We start from the raw sequence: 18,251 nt of genomic DNA, 5'->3' as shown, positions 1-18,251 counted from the left end.
AGGAACTAGAAGGTAAATTACTAGAATAATAATTTCCCAAGGATATCTAATGATTCCCCTCTGACTGGTCGCGTGGACATGCAAATTAGCCACAAAAAGTATCTAAAGAAGGCGGACCAAATCTGTGTCTGTATTTGGCTTGGTTAGCTTCGTAGGTATTTCAGTGTTCGGTCATTCTCTGAAAATGGCATCCGGGGAAAGGGCTTTCTGGCTAGAACTATAGAAGCATAAGAGCAAACGTCCAACCAGATTCCAAGTAGGCCTACAATCACTATTACTTCATGTTGCGAGGCGCACACATTGCGTCCTGGCACGCATCCACTTCAATGAAAGCGGGTCAGGATTTTCTCTCTCGTGCTCGCGCAATGGCGGAGGCGAGCCCCAACAGGAAAACCCCGAGTCAGCAAGTAGCCTAATCCACGTAGTCTATTGCATTACATTCTCAGTAGACCCTTTATGAGCAAATAATTCGCAGTTTTAGCGAATCCTTGAATTCAGACGCCAATAATTGGATAAACATATTGCTCGACACCTACAGGACTGGGAAATGCATTCTAAAATGTCAGGATCAATCATTTTATAAAATGTGTCATGGGTTTTTATAGAGTCACTGAAATACAATACATTAACCCCATTGAAACAAAGCATATCCCTTATAGAATACCCGAATATTCGGCCTGACATATGATTTTGATATTGCATGTTTGTTTCATACTCATGCAAGTGTAGAATTACTTATCCACACCAAATAAACATAATAAAATAGGAGTAGAATACATTGAAATGGTAAACTACACCCGCTGCAACCTGGTCTCAGAGAATGTTGTATCATTCTGTACATACATTTGAGAAAAAGCCCCATTTAGTAAGAAGTTACGTTTAATATGGTATGTATTAATTTGTGGATGTCCATCATCCATTTCATATGATTTGTAACGAATTACAGCAGCTACTCTTCTTGAGGTCCACACAATGTTACAAATTTTCTAAATGTACAATATGTTACGAAATCCAATTTGTTGTGGCTAATGTTAAGGTTAGGAGTTAGGTTAAAGTGTTAAGGTTAGGGTACGGGTTAGCTAAGAGGGTTAAGGTTAGGGTTAGCTAACATGCTAAGTAGTTGCAAAATTGCTCAAAAGTAGTAAGTAGCTGAAAAGTTGCTCAAATGCTAAGGTTGTCCATGATGAGTTTCAAACATACAACCCTTGGGTTGATAGACATTCACGTTATACGCCCACCTGTAACCTTCTGTCTTGTGTAACCATACCAAACATAATATAGCATACTAATTTGATTGTCCCGGAATCACGTTTACTATGTTACTTCTAGTGTATGAGACCAGGCTGTATTTATGGCAACACGTCTTATTATGCATTATCTGTTTGTTATTAATTTCCTCCTAATGGCCTAGCCCGAAAGTAGTTTCTAGGCAGCCTCCATTGGTGTCTGAGAAAAATACAGATAATAATATGATTTACCTTCCATGTGTGCGCTACTTTGGGTTAGTCTGACTTCTGCGATCTGGACACACCTTCCAAATAGTCCACGCCTACTGCGTCCAAAACCTTAACACTGGGTGGGGTCGACGCCAGGATTCGCTTTAATTGGCCCCCAATGAGAAACTTAACAACTCTATGTCGCGCAGGTCCCAGTCCGACATGGGTCGAGCGATATAAATAGTGTCTTGGTGCCTTGGTGCAAGATGAGCACCGATACCCGATAGACTTGCATGTGTTTCCCTACCAGTACATGAATATAGCAAAAAGGATGCTGCAGCAAGCCCTCAAAGTGTCTGGTCGCAGTATGACCCCGCTGATCAAGTGGATGGAGAATTGGGCTGAGAGCTCAGTTGGCCGGAAGAAGATAGAGGCGGCGCACAGGTTGAAAACTCTGGAGGAAATGCCGGGACCCACCGTCGCCAAATTTGTATGGGACCTCTTCGCCAAACGGGGACTGTCCCGCCTCCACGAGCTGCAGGTAAATTATTTTGATGACTTGTTCATTTTTTAATTTAAATTCACGACTTTCTTTCTATTAAAGCAAGACAGGCGCGTGAATGTATGCGATTAGTGTTTCATAATGTCTGATAAACAGCAATACCGTAAGGAATGTTTCATTGGCAGATTTAACTGGTCAGCACACATTGTCTTGTAATAGATAGGTAATGGCATTGCTGTTGGGTGTGGTATGGTCTTGTAGGGCAGACACTCTGTCACAGCCTCTCCTTACTTGTAGGCTACTGTATAACTTAACCACCAGTGTGTAATGTAAGTGCCCAGCAATTAAAAAGCAATGAGAGGGCCAACATAAGCTATACTGTGATGACCTAAATGCACCAGACATGCAGTTGCATATGCATAGACAATGTTAGATAAATGGTATACATACATCAGTTATTTTACACTGATAGGGCATTGAGCAGGAAAGTGCCGTAGGCCACTAGGGCACTTTTCTGTGCTTTGGGAAATACCTGCTGCCTCATAGGTGTAGATGGGGAGCACATGGAGCAAAGCACAAAGCTTTCTATCACAGAGCTTTGAAAGTATTTCTACAGATTTTGTCCATACACTACATCAAGCAGATTTAAAATAAAATGAAATTTAATTTAAAACATGGGCCAAATACAACAGGTTTAGAGCTTAGTGAAATGCTTACTTACAGGCCCTTAACCAACATGGCAGTTTTAAGAAAAATATGTGTTAAGGAAAAAATGAATTAGTAAAAAATAAAAATAAATAAAAATAATTAAAGAGCAGCAGTAAAATAACAATAGCAAGGCTATATACAGGGGGTACCGGTACAGAGTAAATGTGCGGAGGCACCAGTTAGTCGAGGTAATTGAGGTAATATGTACATGTAGGTAGAGTTAAAGTGACTATGCATAGATAATAAACAGAGAGTAACAGCAGCAGTGTAAAAGGGGGGGCAATGCAAATAGTCTGGGTAACCATTTGATTAGCTGTTCAGGATTCTTATGGCTTGGGGGTAGAAGCTGTTAAGAAGCCTTTTGGACCGAGACTTTGCGCTCCGGTACCGCTTGCGGTGCGGTAGAGAACAGTCTATGACTAGGGTGGCTGGAGTCTTTTTTTTAGGGGTCTTCCTCTGACACCACCTGGTATAGAGGTCCTGGATGGCAGGAAGCTTGGCCCCAGTGTAGTACTGGGCCGTACGCACTACCCTCTGTAGTGCCTTGCGGGCGAAGGCCCGAGCAGTTTCCATACCAGGCAGTGATGCAACCAGCCAGGATGCTCTCGATGGTGCAGCTGTAGAACTTTTTGAGGATCTGAGGACCCATGCCAAATCTTTTCAGTCAATCTTTTTCGTGCCCTCTCCACGACTGTCTTGGTGTGTTTGGACCATGATAGTTTGTTGGTGATGTGGACACCAAGGAACCTGAAGCTCCTGCTCCACACTTAATGATGGTGTTGGAGTCGTGCCTGGCCATGCGTTCATGTGTGAACAGGGAGTACAAGAGGGGACTGAGCACACGCACCCCTGAGGGGCCCCCGTGTTGATGATCAGTGTGACAGATGTGTTGATGCCACCTGGGGGGCGGCCCATCAGGAAGTCCAGGATTCAGTTGCAGAGGGAGGTGTAGTAGTCTGTAATAGTTTGCGAGCCCTGCCACATCCGACAAGCATCGGAGCTGGTGTAGTACGATTCAATCTTTATCCTGTATTGACTCTTTGCCTGTTTGATGGTTTGTTGGAGGGCCAAGCGGGATTCCTTATATGCTTCCGGGTTAGAGTCCCACTCCTTGAAAGTGGCAGCTCTACCCTTTAGCTCAGTGTGGATGTTGCATGTAATCCATAGCTTCTGGTTGGGGTATGTATGTACAGTCATGTACGTACAGTCATAGAACTGTAGCTAGGTCTGCTCACAACATGTTGATGCTACATCCATAGAAATAGATTATTTCTAATTCTATGGATGGTTCAATCTCCAGTGAATCATGCCATCTATATGCGTTGTGTACTAATGTGTTGTCTTCTCCCAGATTGAGGGTGTGAAGCGCTATGGGCCGATGTGGAAGGCCAGCTTCGGCCCTATCCTGACGGTGCACGTGGCAGAGCCAGCCCTGATTGAGCAAGTTCTGAGGCAGGAGGGCAAGACCCCCATCCGCTCTGACCTCTCCTCCTGGAAGGACTACAGGAAACAACGAGGTCATGGCTACGGACTGCTCACAGCGTGGGTACCATCACTCTCCTCCTCTGCTGTCTCCCCTCCCATGCTTGTCATGCTAATCTGAGCTGTTCTGACATCAGGTTCATGTGCTGTTGACAGGAAGCAGGAAAGATTAACAGAGATGAAACAAAGACTTAAAGGGATACTTCAGGATTTTGGCAATGAAGCCCTTTATCTACTTCCCTAGAGTCTGATGAACTCGTGGATACCATGTCTCTGTGTGCAGTTTGAAGGAAGTTGCTAACTGGCATTAGCACAATTGCTAACTAGCGTTTAGGGCAATCTATGGTATCGACTTCCAGTCATTGTGCTAACACTAGTTAGCATTGGCTAGCGAAACTACCTCTAACTTCCTTCATACTGGATGCAGAGACATATAAATGGTATCCATGAGTTTGCCAAAATCCTGAAGTATCCCTTTAAGACAAAGGACTAATTGGTCTAGAAGCCAGACAGACACAGACAGGGACTCAGGAAAGAGACAGATGTCAGCCTATGATCTATTATTACCTATGGGTTATAACATAATGAGCAGGAATATGAAAATGCTCACAGTTCAATTACAGTTCAATCAAGTAGCCTACAGTTACAGTTGGCTCAGCCTGTATAAAACATGTAAACTATTGGATGTTTCCTGTGCAAACTCATTGATGACATTATTTTCTGTTTACCTTACTTAGGGTTGAAAATCGCTGGGAACTTTAAATAAATTCCCTGGTTTTCCAAAAAACCTGGTTGGAGGATTCGGATTTCCTGCTTATTCCCTCCTTATTACAGGAATTTTCGGGAAAGCCATGGAATTTATTGAAAGTTCTAGGAATTTTGCAACGCTAACCTTAACTCTCTTCAGTGAAGGGGAGGAGTGGCAGGCGGTGCGGACTCTCCTGGGGAAGCACATTCTACATCCAAAGGCGGTGGAGGCCTACGACACCACTCTAAATGCCGTTGTTGATGACCTCATTGTTAAGCTCCGCCGCAGCAGGCACCAGAACCCCTGCGGTCTCGTCCCGAACATCAGCAGTGAGTTCTACCTCTTCGGCCTTGAAGGTAAGACCTATTTGCACTCAACCTGTTCTCTTTGTTTTTATTTGTACTTTTACACGGTGGCATATGAGTTCAGCATCCGAGGTCAGGTGTGAGGTTATCTGAGATCAGTCCTGTAATAAGACACAAGATCAGGAAGCAACTTTATTGTATCAATGTCAATTAGCATTGTGGGCTTCTAGTTTTGTCTATTACCACCACTTACTTGTGTATGGTAGAATAGGGTATTCTGACAAGTCTATAATAGGCTTGATTGGATCTGTATTACAGAGGGAAAACAAACAAAGCCCTTCCGGAAAGCCCTTCAAACCCTTCTCACCCTTGACCTGTGCCTGTCTTCCTCTCTGCAGGGATCTCCTCAGTCTTGTTCGAGTCCAAGATTGGTTGCCTAGACCCTGTGGTTCCCACGGAGACAGAGTGTTTCATCCAGTCCATTAACACCATGTTTGTCATGACACTCCTCACCATGGCTATGCCCGCCTGGTTACACAAGCTGTTCCCCATGCCCTGGGACACTTTCTGCCAATGCTGGGACTACATTTTCCAATTCGGTGAGCTGCCATCTTTGATAGCCTCATACTATTGTTACATATGGTGTATTTATTCCTTGTGTTATTATCATTCTATTATATATATATATATTCCCCTCTGCATTGTTGTGAAGGGCCCATAAGTAAGCATGTCACTGTTAGTCTACAACTGTTGCTTACGAAGCATGTGACAAATAAAATTGCTCCACCTGGGTTTAATTCTGTCAACTTTTTAGTACATGTCACCTTTTACATTAGATCTATTTAACTTCACTGACCTACTTATAATTATTAGATGCCCCCAGTGGTTAGTTTCCCTCTACGCATCGATTTCTAGTAACTTGCTATAAATCGTTCCCATTCAGTAGGACCCATAGTGTGTGTGGCTGCCTTCCATTCATCACATGTAATCCCTGTAGTAAGCTTTCCCGGAGGTCTATTTTTTATTTTCCAAGCTATACAGATTCCCTTAGTTGGACTAGAGCTCCTTCAGATCTGGGTTCAAAAACTATTTGAAATACTTCAGCTGGAATTGATTGATGATTGGTGCTTTGGAACCAATGCAAGCCCCGCCCATCTGGCATTCGTTAGGCTAAAGCAAACGCTGAAAGTATTTAAAATATTTAAAAGAGTATTTGAACCCAGATCTGAGATTTTTTACTCTGATCTGACTCCTGATCTCTCTCCTTGCAGCTAAAGGTCACATTGACCAGCGTCTGAAGGAGGAAGCGGAGAAGGTGGCACGGGGAGAGGAGGTGGAGGGGCGATATCTGACCTACTTCCTGACCCGCACAGGGCTGCCCATGAAGACGGTGTACAGCAACGTCACGGAGATGCTTCTGGCTGGGGTGGACACGGTGAAGAGGAACTCTCATGTCTTCTTCCTCTTGCATCTCTCCCTCCTCATTGTCTTCTCTGTCCTAATCGCTCCATCTTTGAGCCTGCTCTTTACTATTAGTTTATAAAATATCCAATAGTCATACATCTCCATTTCCTCTCACTCCTAGTCAAAAGTATACTATATCATTGAGTAAATCACAGCATACTACCTCTTCTTAAGCTGTAAGGAGCTCACTATTCTCTCCATCCACTGCTAGTGACCTTATGGTTAATGATCCTTCTGGCGTACTGACCTGTTGTGTCCTGTGTGTGTTCAGATCTCCAGCACCATGTCCTGGTCCCTGTACGAACTATCTCGGCACCCCGAGGTGCAGGCCTCGCTGAGGGAGGAGGTACTGGCAGTGATGGGGGGTCGGAAGGTGCCTGGGGCTGTTGACGTGGCTCGCATGCCCCTCATGAAGGCTGTGGTGAAGGAGGTGCTCAGGTAAGTGCTCATAGCTCCTCATTATGTAATTAAGGGGAGCTCATTTCCTCCACTACCAATTTGAATTAACTATGTACCCCTGATTCAATCAACTATAACCAATCGATCAATCATTAGACTGATCAGTCACACTGACATTGTTATGTTTTGGCTTCTCCAGACTTTATCCTGTTATTGCGGCCAATGCCAGGGTCATCGCTGACAAAGACATCCAGGTTGGAGGCTACCTCCTCCCCAAAAACGTAAGTGTTGACTTGATGTTGAGTGCTTCTTTGTCCAAATTTTTTGAACAATCTGATGTGATATTAAGGTGGGAAGAAGGCAAACATATGTAATGGAAGGATTTTACCAATTTTTTTTAACTGATTCCTACCAATTCACAATTCTATCTTATCCAGACTCTGATCACCCTCTGCCACTTCGCCACATCCCGGAATGCAGCATTTTTCCCAAACCCGGATACATTCCAGCCCCATCGCTGGCTGAACAGGTACAAAGGCCACCACCCTTACGCCTCAGTGCCCTTCGGCGTGGGCAAACGCAGCTGCATCGGCCGCCGCATCGCAGAGCTGGAGGTCTACCTGGCACTGGCACGAGTGAGTAGATCTTTGGTCACTTTTACAGCTAGGCTTTGGCAGTGAGGTTCTCTGTAAATGACATATCATTTCCATAGCGTTTTGAGTCCCAGTTCATTTTCATCCTCATAGTGGACTTCCATTCTTCCAAGTACTGTACATGTGAGGGGCGCCCTCTCATTTTCTCAACCCCTCTCCTGGTCCCCTCAGATTCTGATGCAGTTTGATGTGAAGCCCGATCCAGAAGGCAGTGGTGCAGCAGTCAAACCCATGACCCGGACACTGCTGGTGCCAGAGAGCGAGATCAACCTGCAGTTCATCGAGAGATGAGCCAATGACATGCTGAACACTAGCTAAGTGCATTTGACATTGACTGACAATCCCAGTCTCTCAGAGTGAGACAAATGGGAGCACTGGGGGAGAAAGAGGGCCCAACTGAAGCTGAAACCCTGCAGGCCTCAACCCACAGACCAGGCCCTCAGACCCTCAGAACTCAAGCCCAGATGGTTTGGGCATAGTACTTTAATGACAAGTGATTTTCCATCTCAATACCAGGTTGATTACCCTTGCACCACTTAAACTTTGTGCTTTATTCAATAATGCTCATGAGTGCAATATCACTTATACTTACTTGTGGTTTAGATTGTAGCCAATGATATTACCAGTGGAATCTCTGATATCTACATTATGTTCCTCTCACCTAACTAGACATGAATTGCAATTTTACTGATTTTATTAAATCAAGTTGCAAGTATGCATCTTGATCATAGCATGTAATGGTCAGTCCACCAAAACCAGAATCACCCCTTTAGGCAGTCTTCAAGATTAATTTATTATAGGCCTATTTGTGTACAGTACCAGTAAAACATTTGGACACACCTACTCATTCAAGAGTATTTTTGTAAAAAAAAAATGTTTTACTATTTTCTACATTGTAGAATAATAGTGAAGACATCAACACTATGAAATAACACATATGGAATCATGTAGTAGCCAAAAAAGTGTTAATCAAATGTTATATTTGAGATTCTTCAAAGTAGCCACCCTTTGCCTTGACAACAGCTTTGCACACTCTTGGCATTCTCTGAACCAGTTCATGAGGTAGTCACCTGGAATGCATTTCAATTAACAGGTGTTAATTTGTGGAATGTATTTTAATGCGTTTGATCCAATCAGTTGGGTTGTGACAAGGTAGGGTTGATATACAGAAGATTTGGTAATCTATTTGGTAAAATACCAAGTCCATACTATGGCAAGAACAGCTCAAATAAGCAAAGAGAAACGACATTCCATCATTACTTTAAGACATGAAGGTCAGTCAATCCGGAAAATGTCAAGAACTTTGAAAGTTTCTCGAAGTGCAGTCAATGATGAAACTGGCTCTCATGAGGATCGCCACAGGAAAGGAAGACCCAGAGTTACCTCTGCTGCAGATAATATGTTCATTAGAGTTACCAGCTTCAGAAATTGCAGCCCAAATAAATGCTTCACAGAGTTCCAGTAGCAGACACATCTCAACATCAACTGTTCAGAGGAGACTGTGTGAATCAGGCCTTCATGGACGAATTGCTACAAAGAAACCACTTCTAAAGGATACCAATAAGAAGAAGAGACTTGCTTGGGCCAAGAAACACGAGCAGTGGACATTAGACCGGTGTAAATCTGTCCTTTGGTCTGAACAGTCCAAATTTGAGCTTTTGGTTCCAACCGCTGTGTCTTCGTGAGACGCAGAATAGGTGAACGAATAATCTCGGCGTGTGTGTTTCCCACCGTGAAGCATGGAGGAGGTGGTGATATGGTGTGAGGGTGCTTTGATGGTGACACTGTCAGTGATTTATTTAGAATTCAAGGAACACTTAACCAGCATGGCTACCACAGCATTCTGCAGCGATACGCCATCCCATCTGGTTTGCGCCATCCCATCTTAGTGGGACGATCACTTGTTTTTCAACAGGACAATGACCTAACACACCTCCAGGCTGTGTAAGGGATATTTGACCAAGAAGGAGAGTGATGGAGTGCTTCATCAGATGACCTGGCCTCCACAATCACCCGACCTCAACCCAATTGAGATGGTTTGGGATGAGGTGGACCGCAGAGTGAAGGAAAGGCAGCCAACAAGTGCTCAGCATATGTGGGAACTTCTTCAAGACTATTGGCAAAGCATTCAAGGTGAAGCTGATTGAGAGAATGTCAAGAGTGTGCAAAGCTGTCATCAAGGCAAAAAGGTGGCTACTTTGAAGAATCTCAAATATAAAATATATTTTTGGTTTTTGGTTACTACATGATTCCATGTGTGTAATTTCATTGTTTTTATGTCTTCACTATTATTCTACAATTTAGAAAATAGTACAAAAATAAAGAAAAACCCTTGAATGGAGTAGGTGTGTCCAAACTTTTGACTGGTACTGTATTATACTAGAAAATGCAACTTATGTTTACAGCTGTGTTGGTAATGCTGTTCATAACCAGTTCTAACTCATTCCTTAGCTTAGACAAACAGAAAGCAACTTATTCCTCTCTAATTTAAATCATAGATTGGCAGAGGCCAAGCCAAGCCAAACTTAAGTTGCATTTATTAATGTTTACGCATTGCTGATGAAGATGCTATAAAATGCTTATAAATATGCCGTGTACTGCCTTTAGAAGAGTGTTATTGAATTATTATTAGTTTGGACAAAACTGTGATGTTTCTATCAGAATGGTGCTCATATGGTGCTTATATAGTGCTCATTAGAGTCTTAGTGAAAAATGGCAGCTGGTGGGACTAACATGGTGCTTCCTATCCTCCCACCTGGGTTACTCTGTTTACAAACACTTTTGTCTTTTTAAAAGTCTTCTTATCTTATATGAAGTCATACTCAGTTGTACAAAACTATGTATCCTCTGTGAGTTGTCTGTATCACTTACGTCAAAAAAATAATTTGTGTGTTAGCCTTTTTCTACATCTAGAACCTGACGTGACTTGTATGATGTGGTGCTTCAAAATGCTTTTTTCTCTGTTGGCATAACACATTATAAAAAGGTTAAAAAACAATTTTGTAATTGTTCGCCATTAAAAGAATGTCATACATGTATGCATGGTCTTCTGTTTTCCTAGAAATGTGAAAGTCACGCTAGCTTGGGGCATATTTTCCTGTCAGGCATTCTGGTTGTAGCTTGTCTGTGGTTCAAACTGATGGGATAATATTTAGACATGAAGGCAGGTGATTCTGGGAATGCCGCTGCTGGGTATCGCTCTTCCTGTGAGACGTGTCTGTGGGGACATTCATTGTGCTACCTCCTGTACATTAGTGCTAAGTTTGCAGGTCAACAGTATGCATCACATAACCACTCTACCCCCACATACATTCTACAAAACCCTCATCCTCCTATCTAATCTTTGGCTGCCCTGTGGATGACTGATGAGTGTGAGGGTTTTTTACAAAACCCCTGACTGTCCAAAAAGACCCCAATCACACAGGAACAAAGGTTGACTGACAGGAATCAACCCTCTAGATTAGAAGTTATGTTAAAGGGTACACTGCAGTAAGAGGTCTACTCAAGTAATGTGTTCTTGTGATGGGTATGCATCTCTTTCTGAGTAAAATACCAAACACACTTTACCTGCAATTAAACTTGTTCTGGTTATGAACAGAACAATGCATTACCAACACAGCTGTAAACATATGGTGCATTTTCATGTATTATACATGAATAGGCCTATAATTAATATTGAAGACTGCCTAAAGGGGTGGTTGTGGTTTTGGTGGATTGAAATACCAGAACAAAAACATCTATAGCCAGTGGCTGTTGGTCTATTGGAGGTAATAGTTCAATAATATAAATTCAGTCAGAGCTGAAATGTTTCCAAAATGGTTAATGATTCATAGGCTCTTTTTTTTCTCTTCTTTTCCCCCTCTGCCTGGCAGAGGCAGCAGCAGAGGTGGGGGCCTTAGGTGTCTGTGCTGGACTTTAACAGGTGACTGACTGACTGTAAGCAGTGTGTCTGTGCCTGTAGGTGGCTATACTGACTCAGAGGTATAGTTTGTATATTGTCTGTTGTCTGGTAAAACGACAACACATAGCAGGGTGTGTTGAAGGGGATGTGGAGGTGGGGTACATCAGTGGTATATGATTGTATAGGTGGAAAGTTAATAGCAAAAGCTGAAATAGGTAGCACAAACGATAGATTTTGATGATTGATTTAGCTTTTTCAGAGTTGCCCAATTCATTAGTGTGATTGTCCATCCTCATTTTTTGAATAAAGTTCTATCAAATAAATAGTCCTTTGTGAATCTGCTGGTAAAATCAAAGATGGTTAAGTATGAAGATATGTAGAAACTGCTTCGCGATATCACGGCAACCTTGGCTAGCTCATGCCTAGAAACACATCTTCAGGTCTAAAGGTCATCTCGCGCCGAACTTCACATGTGCAGGCCATCTAATCAAAGGCATCCCTTTGATGTAAAGTTGTTTTTGATGATAATGTCAACGTATCAGTTTTGTCACGTCCACGCAGTTGGACTAATAACATGTTCAGCTACTTAAGACTGGGTCAAATCTAGGTTGTGCCTTTAGATTTTGAGAAAATGAACAACTAAGGAAGAATTTTTTATTTCTTTCATTGACTTCTCAAACCCCAAACTCTGGTCTACCGAGTCTCCTTCGCAAGCATTCCTGGAAGTTTCACGATGTTGGCCTCTGAGTTTAGAACCTCTGTGGTAAACCATTAAATTATATTTATATGGGTAAAACCAGAGATATTAGGAGTATCTCTGGGAAAAAAAATTGTGTTTTGACTAAACCACCAGTCATCATTAATTGCACATATCCTATGAGTTCACATAGCTACTCAAACCACATAGCATGTATTTCTATCACAGAGAATCACATTGAAATAAAGTGCAAACATTTTGGGGCCAACCACTTATGTAAACAGAGAGGAAGCGGTGAATCGAGAGGTATTACTGGGCCAAAAATCTATTGTCTCCAGGAGGTGGCGTTTTTTCCAAAGTGTCAAATTTGGTCAACAAACTCGCTTGGGTCCGCATGCGCCATTGCGTGCATGCTGATTTTGTCCACCCACACCAGACGCAATCAGGGAACGCAGGTTGAAATATCAAAACGAACTCTGAACCAACTATATTAATTTGGGGACAGACTGAAAAGCAATAAACATTTCTGGCAATTTAGCTAATTTGTCCTGGGATATAAACACTGGGTTGCTATTTTACCTGAAATGCACAAGATCCTCTAATCCGACAAGTAATTCACAGATAAAAGGGTAAACTGAGTTAGTTTCTCGTAATCGCTCCTCCTTCAGGCTTCTTCTTCTTCGGACTTGATATGGAGGTTGGCAAACAACTTTAAGGTGCATTAACACTACCAACTTGACTGTGGACCTTAGTTCATCTTTCAATCACCCACATGGGTATATGCTCCTAAAATCCAATGAGGTGATGGGAGAGATGGGACTTGCAGCGCATCAAGCGTCACAAATAGAACCAAGTTCTACTTTAGCGCCTGGCTATGCAAACGCACACTGACACGCGCGAGCAGTGTGGGTGCAAAAACAAATGTATACATACATGTTATTTAATCATTGAACCCACACTGCTCACGAGCGTCTGCGAACTTGGTTCTATTTGTGGCGCTTGACACACTGCAAGTTCCGCCGCTCCCATCTCCTCATTGGTTTTTAGGAGCATATACCCACATGGGTGATTGAGACAAACTGACGTCCACACTCCAGTCCAGTTGGTAGTGCACCTTAAAGTTGATGCCAACCGCCATATAAAGTCCAAAGAAGAAGAATGTTTAATGCTTTTTGACCTGTCACCAAATTAATATGGTTGGTTCAGAGTTTGTTTTGATATTTCAACCTGCGTGTCCTGATCGCGTCTGGTGTGGGTGGACAAAATCAAAATGCGCGCGATGGCGTGTGCGGTCTGGTCACCATGTTAGGTTGTCACGAGTGCTATAACATTTTCCTTCTTTAGAAGTAGCTAGGCAGGCTAACGTTAGTTAGCAAATTAATTTGCTAGCTATCATAGATTAGGCGTATATTAATAATTATATAGTTAATATAAGTAGACATACAATCATAATTGACTGTAGCACATATAAAGCAACGACAAGCTACCGGTGGCTGAAAACGGATAAACGAGTGACGAATTTCCGGGCAAGGGCAGTCCATTTAAAAATCATTCCTTCCTCCCTAGTCTCTTTTTTTTTATATATATATATTTTTTATTAACAATAAATCAATATATAAAGCACATGAGGGAACATAAGCATACATAGATTACAAACAATGGACAATCGAGCTAGAGGGTACAATATCACATTACAATTACACAAGGACCTTAAGGGACATACTGTACATATACTTACAATTCTAACAGCTTTTTTGTTAGTAGAGCATTTAACCGTCTTAAAATACAATTCAATTTATTTTTGTAGGGTACAAAAATGTGGTTTTCTGTTTGTAAATTTACATTTGTGTATATGAAATTTGGCCAAAAGAATAATGAAATGAATTACATACAAATGTTTCAGCTTATTTCTATTGTATGTAAAGAATCCAAACAGTACATCTCTACACAATAGTGTAAAATCTTCATAAATGTGTTCAATTATAAACCTACTGATGTCTTGCCACAGTTTTCTTACATGCATACAATGCCAAAAAAGATGCAACACTGTTTCTGGGTGGTCATTACAAAAGGAGCAATTTGAGTTGCTGTTTTCCTTAAACTTCTTCATATAGGTGGTTGGCAGGATAATATTTATGAATCATTTTAAAGGAAACTTCCTTCATTTTGTTAACAAGTAGGTATGTGTGTGGCAACATCCAAACTTTTTTCCAACAGATATTATCAATAAATCCATTCCAATAAGGCATGACATAAGGTATAGATAGATACAACATCCTGCTGAAACAAGGTTCGTATCGCTCTGTTGTTGAATGGACCAAAAGAGAAACAAATCTTTCCTACTGATGAGTCAACAGGGTCAACAGAAGGTAGGCTCTGAGGGTGAGGTCTTGACACGTTCCTGAATAACATAGCAACACCTGAGGGAATGGCATCTAAAACAATTGCAAAATCTTTAGGTGTTACAGGGACCTTGTAAAGTGATAAGAATTCTTTATAACTGAGTAAAAGACCCTCTGCATTTACCAGTTGCCAATATTCTAAAAACAAAGAAGTATTTTTATACAATATATCCCGATTATTCCATATATAATATCTGTGTGGAGAAAAATTGTGTTTATAAATTAAGGACCGTGACAAGAAAACCTGCCGATGAAAAGCAGAAAGTTTCACTGGAACTTTGTCAATATTATAATTACAAAACAACATGAAATTAAGGCCACCAAAAGTAGAGAAGACATGATGAGGAATACAATTCCAGATAGAAGTGGGTCTTCTTAGGAATTGTTTTATCCAATTGATCTTAATAGTATTATTTAACGTAGTAAAGTCCAGAAAATTCAGTCCACCATTCTCATAAGTGTTCATTACAATAGTTTTCCTAATTTAACGGGTACGGTTTCTCTAAAGAAAGTTGAAATGCATCTGGTCTATCTCCTTGCTTATTTTACTGTCAAGATATAAAGATAGAGAACCATATGTTAGTCTAGAGATTCCTTCAGCCTTGGTTATTTGGACTCTACCTTTTAAAGTTAAGTCCCTCTGTAGCCATTGATTTAGCTTCTTCTGGGTTTTTTTTAATAAGAGGGTTAAAATTTAGTAAGCCTTTAGACTTCTGTTCCTTTGTAATGGTTATGCCTAAATATGTAAGTTCTTCTTTTACTGGAATACCATAATATGAAGGTGTCACACAATATTTGACAGCTATGAGTTCACATTTATTAATGTTAAGATATAGACCAGACGCTTTGGAAAAGGATTGTATCACATTGATCGATATGGGAATTTGGTTAGCGTCTTTCAGAAAAAGTGAAGTATCGTCAGCCAGCTGGCTTATAATAATTTCTTTACCAGCTATGGAAATACCTTGTACAGGACTATTATTTAAAGAATTTGCAAGAAGTTGGGTGATTAATAAAAACAGGTACGGAGAGATAGGATAACCTTGCCTAATTCCTCTCTTTAACTCAAATCTAGGTGAGGTGCCATATTTCAATTTGGTAGAGCTGTTACCATTTGCATAGAGAGTCTTAATAGCCTTACAGAAAAAATCCCCAAAGCCAAGTCTCTCAAAGGAGTGGAAGAGAAACTGATGCTCTACTGTGTCAAATGCTTTATAAAAATCAAAAAAATAATATGAAGCTATCCTCAGTTATTAGGTCTGAGTAGTCAAGTATGTCTAATACTAGTCTGGCATTGTTAGAAATATGTCTGTTCCTCATGAAGCCAGACTGTGTTTCATCAATGATTGCATCCAGGACTTCTTTAATTATTTTTGCAAGTAGTGAGGCTAATATCTTATAGTCATTATTAAGAAGACAAATTGGACGCCAGTTATCGATGAGCAGCACTTCTTTTTTGGGTTTAGGTATAAGTGTTATTAACCCCTGACTCATTGTAGGAGGGAGAACATTGTTTTTAATACTCTCTAAAAAGACTTCAAATAGGAAGGGAGCTACTTGTTCAGAAAATAATTTGTAAAATTCTGATGTAATTCCATCAACACCTGGTGATTAATTGTTCTTTAGATGTTTGATAGACTCTATAATCTCTTCAACTTTGATGGGTTCATCACACTGTTTAGATTCTATATCACTGATAGAGTGAACATTATTCAGTGAGTTAAAAAACATATCTGTGGATTCCTGACCATACGTAGAGCTATACAATTTTCTGTAAAAATTGCTACAGTATTTAGCGATGAATTTTTGGTCATCTGTAATAACACCATCAATGTTTAACTTATGGAAAGTGTTATTTTTAGAGTGAAATTTCTCAAGTCTAAAGAAATAGGATGAATTCTGTTCTCCCTCAATCCATTTTTTCCTAGATCTAATAAAGGTTCCTTCTGCTTTTAATTTATATATATTATCCAGTTTATTTTGTAACTTAATTAGTTCCATCTTCTCCTCCCCCAAGAGGTTGGCTGGGGACCTCTGAGAAAGGGAAGTTATCTTAATGATCACCTTTTCCTCCTCAGCTCTTCTGGTCTTAGCAAGATTACTACCGTATTTTCTAAAGTATTTGGACACCTCAATTTTAAAGAGCTCCCAGTTCTTGCAATAATATTTTTCTTCACAAGCCCTTTCCCAAAAGTGTGAGAGCAGATGTTTAACCTCAAATTTAACTATATCATTATTTAATATTGAGCTATTTAGCTTCCAGTAGGATGCTCTACCAAGGTTAGTATCAGGGGTAAATATGTTGATATCAATGTAAATAGCCCTATGGTCTGTGAGGGGAGTAGTACAAATATTTGTAGTAACACACTCACTATCAATACATTTGGATATAAACCAAAAATCTATTCTGGATTGTCTGGAGCCTGTTTTGTTTCTCCAAGTGAATGATCTGTCGGCCGGAAACCTCTCTCTCCATAAGATCAAACTTTTCCATAAAAAGTATTAAACCCAAATTCTGATTGGTTGGCCTACCTGGGGGCCATCTATCAGTTGAATTATCTATTGTAATGTTAAAGTCCCCTCCTATCAATAATAACGAATTGGGAAATTTAGATGACCAATGAAGTATATGTTTCTCTATAGATTCAAGCAATTCATCATTCTCATGTTTGGTGTTGTACCCGTAGAAGTTTACAGTAATGAGCATAATGTCATTGTAACTGATCACAAGACAAATAAAGTGACCAAAGGGGTCACATTCCGAGTGTAGAATATTACCACCAAAGGTATTTTTCATTGTAGTGACAACAGCGGAGCGTTCAGATCCATGGGAAAGCCAAATATTGTTGCCCCACTGTGACCTCCAGAAGTTGGCATTAGCCGAAATTGAGTGAGACTCTTGAAAAAAGCAAAAATCTGTTCGAAATGGTTTAGCAAATAAAAATAAGGCCTTGCGCTTCACATTGTTTCGTAACCCCCTAGCATTAAGAGAAACTATAGACAAAGACAAAACAACAAAGATTATATAAAAGTATAAACTGTAGTAGGATGAGTCAAAGACGTATGAGCAGTGAACGTAAACGATACGGAACCGAGATCTGCACCATTTTTTAGGCTCCTCACGAGACTAAGCCGATTTTCCAACGCTAAAATCAATGTGTGTGTGTGTATGTATATATATATATATATATATATATATATATATATATATATATATATATATATATATATATATATATATATATATATATATATGAATCGTGGGTCATATCAACCTCACAAGTGACCAAAGTTCTTCACTCTCTCTGAGCTAAATTGAGGGCCGAGGGGATACCTTTGGTGAATTGGACCTCCACTTAAGATGGCAATCGATTTGCATCCGGTTTCGACGGGGATTGCCCCGAGGGAAAGTGGATAACGTGTTTGGACTGTCATCCATTTTTGAAGACATTTATTATCCATTGTTAGAGCGACCACTTGAGTATCTGGTCCATATAATGGATAGTCTGATGTAAATGAGCCAGTCCTGTTGGTGGCGACAATGCACGTTACGA

The 18,251-nt window shown here is 40.7% G+C and overlaps 1 protein-coding gene across 1 annotated transcript; it reads left to right on the top strand.

The window, feature by feature from the left end:
- The first annotated feature begins 1,568 nt into the window (after positions 1–1,568).
- LOC110494198 (25-hydroxyvitamin D-1 alpha hydroxylase, mitochondrial) lies at positions 1,569–10,735 on the top strand. Its single transcript, XM_021569034.3, has 9 exons — positions 1,569–1,977; positions 3,998–4,188; positions 5,036–5,232; positions 5,580–5,780; positions 6,453–6,616; positions 6,917–7,083; positions 7,244–7,325; positions 7,482–7,679; positions 7,869–10,735. Exons 1-9 carry the CDS (start codon positions 1,750–1,752, stop codon positions 7,986–7,988), a joined length of 1,548 nt encoding a protein of 515 aa, XP_021424709.2. The 5' UTR covers positions 1,569–1,749; the 3' UTR covers positions 7,989–10,735.
- Positions 10,736–18,251: the final 7,516 nt, after the last annotated feature.

This window comes from Oncorhynchus mykiss, chromosome 17 (assembly GCF_057628025.1).
Source record: "Oncorhynchus mykiss isolate SJ-2025 chromosome 17, ASM5762802v1, whole genome shotgun sequence".
Classification (NCBI taxonomy): Eukaryota; Metazoa; Chordata; class Actinopteri; order Salmoniformes; family Salmonidae; genus Oncorhynchus; species Oncorhynchus mykiss.
Note: the sequence above shows the minus strand (reverse complement) of the source record. Positions and strands in the feature narration are given on the sequence as shown.